Source organism: Poecilia formosa, unplaced genomic scaffold, assembly GCF_000485575.1.
Source record: "Poecilia formosa unplaced genomic scaffold, Poecilia_formosa-5.1.2 Scaffold441, whole genome shotgun sequence".
NCBI classification, from domain to species: Eukaryota; Metazoa; Chordata; class Actinopteri; order Cyprinodontiformes; family Poeciliidae; genus Poecilia; species Poecilia formosa.
The window spans coordinates 314,297-326,054 of NW_006800380.1; the positions used below are offsets into that span (position 1 = coordinate 314,297).

At 40.4% G+C, this 11,758-nt stretch overlaps 1 protein-coding gene across 3 annotated transcripts in view; it reads right to left on the bottom strand.

Annotated features, from left to right (window-relative positions):
• The window catches only part of fam151b (family with sequence similarity 151 member B), an 87,461-nt gene that overhangs the window by 27,459 nt on the left and 48,244 nt on the right, over positions 1-11,758 (bottom strand). Inside the window, exons 1-4 of one of the 3 annotated variants that reach the window (XM_007577438.2) lie at positions 8,193-8,446; positions 7,991-8,116; positions 7,092-7,251; positions 6,788-7,005 (exon numbers count right to left, since the gene is read on the bottom strand). In XM_007577438.2, coding sequence (XP_007577500.1) covers positions 6,788-7,005; positions 7,092-7,251; positions 7,991-8,116; positions 8,193-8,355 — 667 coding nt within the window. In that variant the 5' untranslated portion in view covers positions 8,356-8,446. Of the gene's footprint in view, positions 1-6,787; positions 7,006-7,091; positions 7,252-7,990; positions 8,117-8,192; positions 8,460-11,758 lie in introns of those variants that run through there. The other 2 variants (XM_016663748.1, XM_016663747.1) reach the window with 2 other exon arrangements.

Consider the following 11,758-nt stretch of genomic DNA (forward strand, 5'->3'; position numbering starts at 1 on the left):
GGGGGGTTTTAGCAGGGATGCATCTAAAAGTTGCAGTCTGAAGGACTGCAGCTGGGCACTCCTGATTTGTATCGTCAATGTGGCCCGTTGAGGGTGGCCAATATGCTGAAGTGGCCCTCGGTAAAATTGAGTTTGACACCCCTGATCTAGATCATCTTTACAATCTCTAATAAATCCTTTAAACTCCTGTCCATTTGCAATAAGGCTTCTAGCGTTCCATTGTAGGATGATCAGTTTTTATCTTCCTGACCTCCTGCCTTTCCTTCTGCCCCTAACCTCTTATTTATGTGTTCCCAAGATTTGTCCTTAATACCAAAAAACCTCTCTGCCCCTTTCACAATTATTTTGATTTTTTCTGTTTTGTGCTTAACTTGATCTGTACAATTAATTGCATATGTATGCAATGAACAACAGAATCTTTTCAACTGTTAACCGAGTTTTAGTCCCACTCTGTCTCTGTTCTGTTGTTGAATTTGGTTGAACTTTCCTTATAACTTCCTTAGGTTTCACTCTTTTAACAGCTTCAGCATAACTTATATTAGTAGTAACTTTGACTTGCTCGATTTCCATTGCTTTCCTTCTGACTTCACATCCTCCATAAGTCACCCTATGTTGCCTTCCACAATTACAGCAATTATCCTTCCCATTTTTACATTCATCATAATTATGCTCTCCTCCACACTTTGGACATCTTTGTTTTCCCCTACATACTGCTGCAATGTGACATGTAACATGTCAGAGATATGTTATCTCTGACATAACACCTGAGAGGAGGAGGGATATGTGGCCTTACAGGAAAGCACATACACCCGACTCTTACCCTTTCAGGAAGAACTTGTGTTTGAAACTCCAACATTACCGAGAGACTTTCCACTCTTTCACCTTCAACTGTTCTCATCAATCTTTTGATTTTACTTACTTCACCTCCATTAATACTGTGTCAGAGTTTTTCTAGATCTTCACCCACTGGAATACCTGTGATCACCCCTCTTACTACTTTATCCTCTCCCAAAATCTTTACCTCAGTAACCAGTTTTTTACAAATACTGTGGGCGTTCATCACTTTGTTTTTCTGTTCTTCATTCCTTACTGTGATCAACAGATTCCCATCTCTAAGAGTCTTAGCAAGTGTCAGTTCTCCAAACTTCTTTTTTAATTCTCTTGACAGAGCTAGCGGACTAAGTTGTATTCCTTCATCCTCCTTCCTAAACTTTATGATCAACTTAGTTTCCTGCCCAACAATCCTCTTGCAAACTGCGTTATTTTCATCCGAACTATTTTCTTCTAGACTCCGTTTGCTACTTTGTGTCTCCAACAACCTTTCTTCTTTTCTACTTCGTTCTCTTCCTGATCCTCTAATACCACGTACTGGAGCCCAGTCACCAAAATCCATTTCATCATCTCCCTCATCCTCAACTTGAGTCGCCATAGCAGTCCAGTCATAAACCAGTTTATGCCAACCGCCAACATCAGCTATTTTTGTGTCAATCCTGCTCTGTCAACTCCGCGATCTTCTGAAGTTCCCGTCTTCTTCTCATTTAGGCCATTGTCCCACTACTACTACTGAAAAAGCTCCTCTTTTTCAGTCACAACTCGCCAGTCCAACTTGTTATCCTGCTCACCACGTTGCCAGTTGTTACCGTTGTTACCCCTCGTGTCTCCCGTTTCATTGTGTTTTGGATTTCCTTGTTTTCCCTGGATTTTGGATTTAGTTCGTTTATTTTGTTCATTAAGATAACATCCACATAAAGTACATCTACTGCCTGCTGTGTTTGTGTCCACCGCCACACCACATCATGACACAAACCAGATGAAAGAGCCCATCTTTAAACATTTAATGTGTAATTAAACAATAAAGGTGACAAGTACATTTTATGAAATAGATCACACTTTAAGTAAATATTTGTTGTATTTAACATATTCCAGGTAAGTGAACATGTAATGAGATAGATCCTGTCCTAGAATTTTATGCAATTGAACATTACGGGTAAGAAGTGATGATCATCTGAGGTAATACATTTTTATGAATATTTAAAAAAAAATATTTTTTAAAATATAATTTTGGTTAAAAAAAATTAAAAAGGGGTCAAACTGGAATAAAAATATGCCTAATCTATATAGTTTAGTAGAATAATTTCACAGAGATTTTGAGTTAATGGGTCACACATGACCTAGAAGCTATTTAAGAAAAATACAAAATTTTGACTTCAGAAATAGCTAAAAAAATATATATAAAGTGTTAAAATGTAATAAAGGTGAGTGTGCCTCATCTAGTAGAACAATTTCACACAGATTGAGTTAATGGCACACGATTTGGAAGCTACTGAAGAAAACATTTAATGTTAAATTTATTTCATCCATCCATGAAATTATTGAATATGACTTATAATTTTGCCCTGCAACAGACTGGCGGCCTGTCCAGGGTGACCCCGCCTCTCGCCCGGAATGTTAGCTGAAGATAGGCACCAGCACCTCTCCCGACCCCACTAAGGGACAAGGGTGTTCAGAAAATGGATGGATGGATGACTTAAAATTTTTATTTAAACCTTCAAAACAAAAACGGGAGATTTGGGAGGTATCTTACTTTGACAGAGTGAAATGAATAAATAATAGCCATTGCCACTTGTGTAAACTTTGCTGGTGAATGTTATAACATGTAATGTAATGATTTTTATAATATATATTATATTGTTTCATTTCTATTGTAGGCTATTGTATCAGATAATCTAAGTCAATGTTGGAGAATAAACTTTTTAAGATAATCTTGGTTAGCTTTCAGAGCGGGGGCTGAACACCAAGCACTATAGCGCTATACCAGCTAGTGTAACCTCGGTAATCGTGTTCGATCAGTATAAATCAGTTCTGCGTTGTGTGAATAAGGGCCAGGAGACAGGATGAGATGAAACGTCGTTTATCTGTACGAAACAGAATATGGACTGATCAGGAATCAGGTTCATCACAGCGGGTTCAGCACCTTACGAGGGACAGCATTTCATGTTAGCAACAAGCTAACATAACATTTTACTGGAGAGTTAAACTCAGTGAACCTACCTCGCGCCCATCTCTCATGAACTGGCAACGAGATGTCTGTGTTCACTATATTTAACCCTGCCAACCACCAGGAGGGGGTGCCGTTTCTCCCTTTACACATGAACCCAAATTTGGAAGTAATGACAAGTGAAATTCTATACAATATTAACTATGTTACACTAACATAATTTGTGTGTTCCACTGTTGTCTGGAAAACTCTAGGATTTTAAAGTCCCCACCCCCCATACCCCAGCCTCCAGGTTCTGTGTTAAGGCCCTGCGTTTGTTGTTGGAGCGCAGCGCACAGCACTCCTGTTGTCGCTCCACAACTTGGATATATCCTTCTGCACAGATTTGTTACACTTATCTTAATATTAATTAGTATAATGGTGCTTAGTTGCACAACTTTATGGATACGTCCATTCGTGGCTGTTTTCACGTTTATTGCACTGTTCATATTACCATATTTTCCGGACTATAAGGCATACCGGATTATAAGATGCATGCTAAAACATACAGTCAACAAAAAAAAAAGGTAATGGAAACAAAGCAGTAAGTTTAGTTGAACTTTATTCTATGTAACAATGCGCTCATGTTATGTTTTATTCTTCTTCCACAAATCCATCAAAGTCCTCCTCTTCTGTGTCTGAATTGAACAGCTGGGCAATTTCGCCATCAAACATGCCAGGTTCCCTCTCATCATTGTTGGAGTCAGACTCGTTGCCAGGTGGCTGTTCAGCAGATACATTAGCCCAGGGATCCACAATCCATTCATACATGGTGGCGTAACTCGCCCGGCGTTGCCTCCCTGTCTTAGTAAACGTGTGTTCGCAGTCTGTCATCCATCACTCCCACGCCGCTCGCAACTTCTTTTTGAACGCCCCGTTTACACCAATGTCCAGCGGTTGGAGTTCTTCTGTTAATCTTCCCGGAATGACGGCTAGCTCTGAATTAGTTTGCTTCACTAGGGTTAAGGTTAGGGTTTGCTTCACCGACGTCCAACGCGTTAGTGGACGTCGGACCACAAACGCAATGCGTTAGTGGTCTGACGTCAGTTACTTTGTAACACATTACTGCATAGGTGTAAGTTCCCGAAGGACTGGTGTGGACATGTCCCCACCAACTTTGGCCTGACGGGGACAGTCCCCACCGATATTTCCTTCTCCTTTTTTTCTTTATGTACCTGCACCTATGTGCGGACAGTAACTCGGCAGCAGCTGCGCGCTGTAACAGCCAGTTAATGCTTTGTGAAACGTAATTCCTTTGTAAAACGTAAATGGCAAGTCCGCTCATTGATCTAGTGGATTGGACATAGAGACTTGCAGTGTGCCACGTGCGCTATTGTTTTACATTGAATCAGGAATATCAGGGGTGGAGAAATGACACAATCAAGCAAAGAATCTGAAAAAGGGACAAATAGTTTTGATATTAATTGTCAACACTATGACAGCAAGATAACAAGGTCCAAGGGGATCACATTTCACTGGTCAGTAAAAAGCTTTAATTAAAATATCAATAAAGTGGTTAGCTATGGTAGTTTAACTTTTATCACTTTAACATGTACTCTTGCTACGCAGTTCAGAATATTTCGGTTCAATTAACACAAAAATAAGGCGACCTACATTTTCTGACAGATAGGAGAGCAGGTGTTTAAATTAGCTAATTTAACCACCATGAGTGTTCGTAATGATCGCAAAATGAAAATTCAAAAACAAACATGCAACAGACAGAATGTTCTGTTTGGTGTTTTTGCATACTTTTTTGCGGGGTTTTTTTTAAGTTTCATTTCCTGATGCACTTAAACGTAATCTTTACTCTGTGCTCCCAGGGCTGTTTATTGGTTGCCATGGCAACAACTCTGCAAGTGACATTAAATTGACCGACTGAGAGAAAAATAATACAGCCACCCGTTTTTCTACATTTTTCCCCTGGACAAATTGCATTGTTTGTACGTAAAATGTGGCGATATTCAGAGCAATCATCAAATAGAAATATTTTATAAAGCATATAGGACCCAAACACTATCAATAAACCATTTACCAGTGGTTTTGGCACTGTGATCAGGTGCCAGGTTGTGCTGAAAAATGAATCTTCATCTCCATAAAGCTTTTCAGCAGATGGAAGCATGAAGTGCTCCAAAATCTCCTGATAGCTAGCTGCATTGACCCTGCCCTTGATAAAACACAGTGGACCAACACCAGCAGCTGACATGGGTCCCCAGACCATCACTGACTGTGGGTACTTGACACTGGACTTCTGGCATTTTGGCATTTCCTTCTCCCCAGTCTTCCTCCAGACTCTGGCACCTTGATTTCCGAATGACGTGCAAAATTTGCTTTCATCCGAAAAAAGTACTTTGGACCACTGAGCAACATTCCAGTGCTGCTTCTCTGTAGCCCAGGTCAGGCGCTTCTGCCACCGTTTCTGGTTCAAAAGTGGCTTGACCTGGGGAATGCGCCACCTGTAGCCCATTTCCTGCACACGCCTATGCATGGTGGCTCTGGTTGTTTCTACTCCAGACTCAGTCCACTGCTTCCGCAGGTCCCCCAAGGTCTGAAATCGGCCCTTCTCCACAATCTTCCTCAGGGTCCGGTCAACTCTTCTCGTTGTGCAGCGTTTTCTGCCACACCTTTTCCTTCCCACAGACTTCCCACTGAGGTGCCTAGATACAGCACTCTGGGAACAGCCTATTTGTTCAGAAATTTCTTTCTGTGTCTTACCCTCTTGCTTGAGGGCGTCAATGATGGCCTTCTGGACAGCAGTCAGGTCAGCATGATTCCGGTNCATGATTCCGGTTTTGAAGAATGAACCAGGCTGGGAGTTTTTAAAAGCCTCAGGAATCTTTTACAGGTGTTTAGAGTTACTTTGTTGATTCAGATGATGAGGTTAATTGCTCATTCAGAGAAACTTTTCATGATATGCTAATTTTTTGAGACAGGGATTTTGGGTTTTCATGAGCTGTATGCCAAAATCATTAGTATTAAAACAATAAAAGACCTGAAATATTTCAGTTGGCGTGCAATGAATCTATAATATATGACAGTTTAATTTTTATCATTACATTATGGAAAATTATGAACTTTTTCACAATATGCTAATTTTTTTAGAAGGACCTGTATAAAACAGAAATTCGCTTTGTTCTCTTGTATCTGTACAGAACTGACAGAAACCAAACTATGTGTAGATTTACAAACAGATAATATAAATAAATTTTTTCGCCTCTTTATTATTTTCTATATTAAAGCAAATATATTCAGCAAATACACACTCATTCCGTGAATTAGAATACGACTGAAAAGTTTCTTTGTAATTCCATCACCAAGTGAAAGACATTATATAGATTACTTATATTACTTCAGTTTGAACATGTTTACATTTTGCAGTATGTTTAATAGGTTATTTTTGAAAGTTACTATTAATCTGACAGGCCTGATCAGGACGTATATACTAATTTTATCATTATTCTTAGCAGTAAAAAAAGAAAAGGCCTTCCAGTAACTGGGTGCATGACTGCCACCCCCCACCAACTTGCAACACAAAGTTACACCCTTGCGTTACTGACATCACTGCTCATAGGTAACACATGAACAGAATCATGCTTGACCTTTAATAACCCTGCACCTGCCATACCTGATATTTCTATTTTCATACTGAAATTTCTATTTTCATACAGAAATATTGTATTGCATGATCAGAATGACCTTTCTTTTAGTTTTCATGTAAATGCAGAGACACACACAGTGTCCTACTGACTTCACCTGGGTTATTAGTTCCCACAGTCCATCCTGTTGTCCAGCCAAGAGAAAGCACAGTCTGAGCAGGAAGACCTGAGACAAGAGAGAGGAAAGCCTGGAAGTCCACAGGTGCGGTCCATCCATTGGGTCCACTGAGGACATCTGCATTGATCCACAGTGGACGGTCTGGTTCAGCCAGCAGGTCCTCCAGCAGAGCCAGGGATGGAGACACAGCCTCCAAGCTGGATGGAGGCAGCCCTCAGGATTAGAATCACACACATACACACACACACAATATTAAGGAGAACCCAAGGAAAACAGCTCTCACCTCTTAAAGTCCAGTTTTATTCCTTTGCTGTTCATTTTCACTTTCTCCAGCCACTCTTTCAGTGTGATGTCACTATCTGTGTCAGGGGGGTGAGCCATGATTGGCTCCATGGGATCATGAGCTCTCATGATGACATCAGCTTCAATCATATGAGAGGGACCTGAGGATACAATCACAGCCCACACCACTTCATCCATTATCACACTTGTCACGCTTATGCTTTCAGAGTCACGAGGAGGCTGGTGCCTATCTCCAGCTGACACACACACTCCTAAGGAGAATTTAGAGAGACCAATTAATCTGACAGTCATGTTTTTGGGCTGTGGGAGGAAGCCGGAGTACCTGGAGAGAACCCACGCATGCACAGGGAGAACATACAAACTCCATACCGAAAGACACAGGTTGGCACTGGAACCCTCAAACTGATACAAGGCAACAGTGCTACCAAGGACAATGTGCAGCCCACAGAACTTCAGTTTGAACCTTTACCAATAATTGAATCAGGATTGCCTTTTATAGCCAATAAGAGAGATAGGTTTCCATAACGTGAGGTTATTAAGGTCATGGGTATCTAGAAAACATAAAAACCTGGATGACTTTAACTTTCTGCTGTTAAGCTTGGTGTAATCACTGACCTGGCCTGTAGATCCAGGCCAGTGATTATAACATTCTCTCTTTTGATTAGTGATCAGAGAAAAGTCTTGTTTTCTTCTAGAACCAGTGACTGGGCTTTTTGTAAATTCTCGCTGTCTCTTGGCAGTCCCAGTAGTTCATGCTGGCCGGGTACTCACGCTCCATAAGCTGTTTCCATCCTACTGTTTTACAAAGACACTCGGTAGCTTAGGCCTTACAAAGCTACAATGCATTTGTGAATGGAGCATGATGTAGTGTAGACGTACCGCTGAGAGCCTGAGCAAGCGCGTTCCTGCTGTTCACCGCGTGCGACCACTTGAGCTGGACAGCGTCGCTTCCTGTAAGCAGGCTGCGGCTCCTGAAGTACTGTAGTGTTGTGTCCCACATGGTTCCTGCAGAGATATCAACCTCCTTCGTCAGTAAAGTGTCACTGCGCTGTTGATAGACTCATTAGAGACTGAAGAATACCTGTCTGAGCGCCCCTAGACTTCAACTGCTTCTCAGCTCTCTCACTGTTTGAATTATGCAACACACAAACCGCTAAACAGACAATTAAAACCAAAGAAAAACCGAGAAGGTAAAATAAAAACGAGATGTCAGTCTTTCTAGACCGTTTCCAAAATGAAGACATTAAGACAAGAAGAAGAAGAAGAAGTCACTTTCTTGTTTGCGGCTGTGTACACCCCGCTAGTGCAATACCGCCACCTTCTGTTATGTGTTGGCTTTACAGCAGCATGCACACACACCAAAAACAACCCCTCTGTCCCTACATATACTGTATATGACACGTCACATAAAAAGTTCTCCTTTATTGTGTTAGGCTGCTGCAAGACATAACTAACCAACCTTTCCCAGTCTTCTGCCTGTACTTTACAAAAGGTACATATAAAAAATAAAAAAAAAACTTGGAAAAAAAAATATTTGTGGCTGCTTTAACTTTTGAAAGTTAACATTACATATAGACTCATAAATTAGCTTATACTTTTAACTTTTGTGACTATGGCTTGAAGAGGATAATTTATTTTTCAGGCACATAGTGCCATTTTAATATGTCACCTTCAGTTGTTTAGTCAAAGACGACTAAAACGAAATTTGATTTTGTAATTTGACAACTTGAAATTGGCCTTCTGTCTGTTTAAGAAGCCCCTACCTTTCCGACACACCTTCAGCACCTCATCACAATTGTGCTTCTCCATTATGCCGTTTACAGCCTTTCTTACGAGCCCTGGACTGAGGCCATGTTTACACAGGACCGCTGTCTGAACATATTGTTTTTGGATGTAGATTAGACTATAAACTGAAGTGCTTGGATTAATAAATACAAAATATAGATTAAGCACAAACATTTCTTTATTTATATCAAACAATGTTGTCAATATTTTTCTGAATAACAATAAGATCCTTATATTATTGGACCATATGTAATTGCATATGAATTAAACTGGAAAGAGTTGGATTGCATGGAATTAGACTTTAAAGGGGAGTATTATGTAAAATCAACTTTATTGAGCTTTACATCTTTCTATTATATTATTTTCTCATCAAAAACATATCTGTACTGTTACTTAGATTTTTTTTATGCATGCTTGAGACATCATAGAATCTCCCATGGCAACCATTCCGGGGATGCCTAAATGCTTGCTCTCACAAACACCGCCTATTTCCACAAAGCTCCTCCTTGAAACTGCCATTTCCAACCAAGATTCCACCTCACAGAGCACCCCTCCCTATTGCCTTCCGTACTCAACTCCACAGACTAGCTACATCAGCAATTAGCAACCACCTGGTGGAACTTCGAATATGCTGAGCTCATCATATAAACTACTTCTCTGTGCAACACTTCTTACAATGGTTGTCAACGGAATAATGAACTAACATTGTTGTGATGGTGTGCTGAAGTTGGAGTGACATAAATAGTAAGGGCTTCTTAAAGCAGCAGTATGTAACTTTTACTACAAAAAAAGTTTTTTTTTTTTTTTTTTTTACATTTTTGTTTAAACTATCAGTATGTTGTGACCAGGGGCGCGGTAAAGGGATGAAAAGTGATGACGATTCTAGGGGCCCTGACCAGCAGGGGGCCCTCTACAATTTAATTATTTATATTTTGTTCATAGACATAAAATAAAAAAAATTGGGTCCTGTCAAATACAAAATTAATCATATTGTATTTTCAAAGATTGTTTTTAGCTGTAAAAGTTTAATTTTATCCCTCCCAGACCCAAAAACACACAGCGTTTTTGCCCTGAACCCCCCTATCTGCGTTAAATGGTTCGTTCCTGCTTGGAGCGCTTGGCTGTGACTTATGCAGCTACAGTCCTACTGGCTGCACCTGAATACAGCGGTGACTGTGGCAGTTACTATGCTGCTCAGAAAAGTTATAAAATCAGGTTTTCACAAACTAAATAGAGAGAGGGAGAGAAAAAGGCAAGAATGTTAATTTATAACCCAGTTTTTCTCCAAGAGAGACTGTGTGAGATTATCAACCATTTAGCATAATTAGCTTAGCTACAGACTACTGTTTGCCTCCATTCCACTAGCATTTAATGAATTAAGGAAAAAAATTACCAACATATTCATATATTTAACTTGTTCCCTGTGCCTTTTACCATTTAACAGATGAGTGAGTGAGCAGAAGCTCTAAAACACGTCCCTCCTGACCCGTCCTCTCCTGAGGGAAATTAAAGCTGCAGTATATAACGTTTATATAAATTTTTTTTTTTTTAATTTTTTAACTGTTATGTTGTGACAGTATGGTATGAGAGGTAATCTGTGAAAAATCTATTTCCTCTGCCTTCTCCCACTTCTATAAACAACCAGTCGGTGGCAAGAGAGTTTTAGTGCTGTGAATCACAAATGTCATGCAGTGCTGCTCATCCTTCCTCCCCCTTGATTTGTGCCATGCTGCAGCTAGCATAGCACAGAGCTGTGCAGATTCAAACTGTGAATGCCCAGTTTAGTTAGCATAGCTACCAATTATGGCAGATAAACAGCTTCTTCTAATGTAGCGGTTCTCAACGTGGGCAGTACCGACCCCGGGGGGCGTTCAGAGGACGGCAGGGGGCGCTGGCAGAAATGTTTACAAAAGCGGGGCGCTGGGATTCCTTTGGGGGGCGTTTGGTCGAAGGTAAACTTTACACCTTAAATACACATCAATACCAGTTTAGACTTTGAGCAACTTGGTAAAACTGTGTTGTGTAACATTAAGTCATGCTTGGCTGCAATTGTATCGATGGCAGCTCTTCTTCTCCTCAGTGTTTGTTAGCTTTTGGCGCAGCTCCTCTCCTGCTTCTGCTAGCTTCACCGCATCAGTTCAGCGTTACAGCGGCTGATGACGTTGCTGTGATTCACTTTGTCTGGTATTTTTGTACATATGTTTTGGCAGTTCTGTGATCATGTCAAAGTAGCAACTTATATTAAAAAGTGTTTTATTTCCGTTTGAAAGCTGCCCGCTTCCATGGAAGGACAACAGAAAATCGCTCTTATAAACATGTAATTACTAAACTCATGATACCCTCACTTTGTATCCCTTTGAAAAATGAACCTATTTAAATAAAGAAATCCCTCCATGGTGATACCACGATAGAGAGCGTTCATTTTATAGCGTTAACACCGGAGTTGTAAGTGGTCCGGTATGAAACGGGGGTGATAGAACAACGGTACCACAGCACTTTTAAATTTCAATAATCAGAATACCGAAATTGTTTCCGTTGTTTTAAAAGGTTTATGTCAGTCTGCCTTTTCCCCATCGATACGCCCTGCACCTTAGGGGGTTAAGAAAAAAAAAAAACAAAAAAAAAACGACGCACACATTGCACAAAACTCTGAAACAGGAGAACCGGGACATAAAATGGAGCGACGAACTAGATGTGAATTATGGCATAAAAACAGAATCCAACGCTGAACAGTGAAAAATCAACACATGATGTGAAACACATGACGATTAGGCGGCGCAGCAGGTGATGAGTGAAGATTACTGATGGTGAGCGTCAATAAACGATAAGTGATGGCCCTCCTGAAAGCTCTAGTTTGCACAA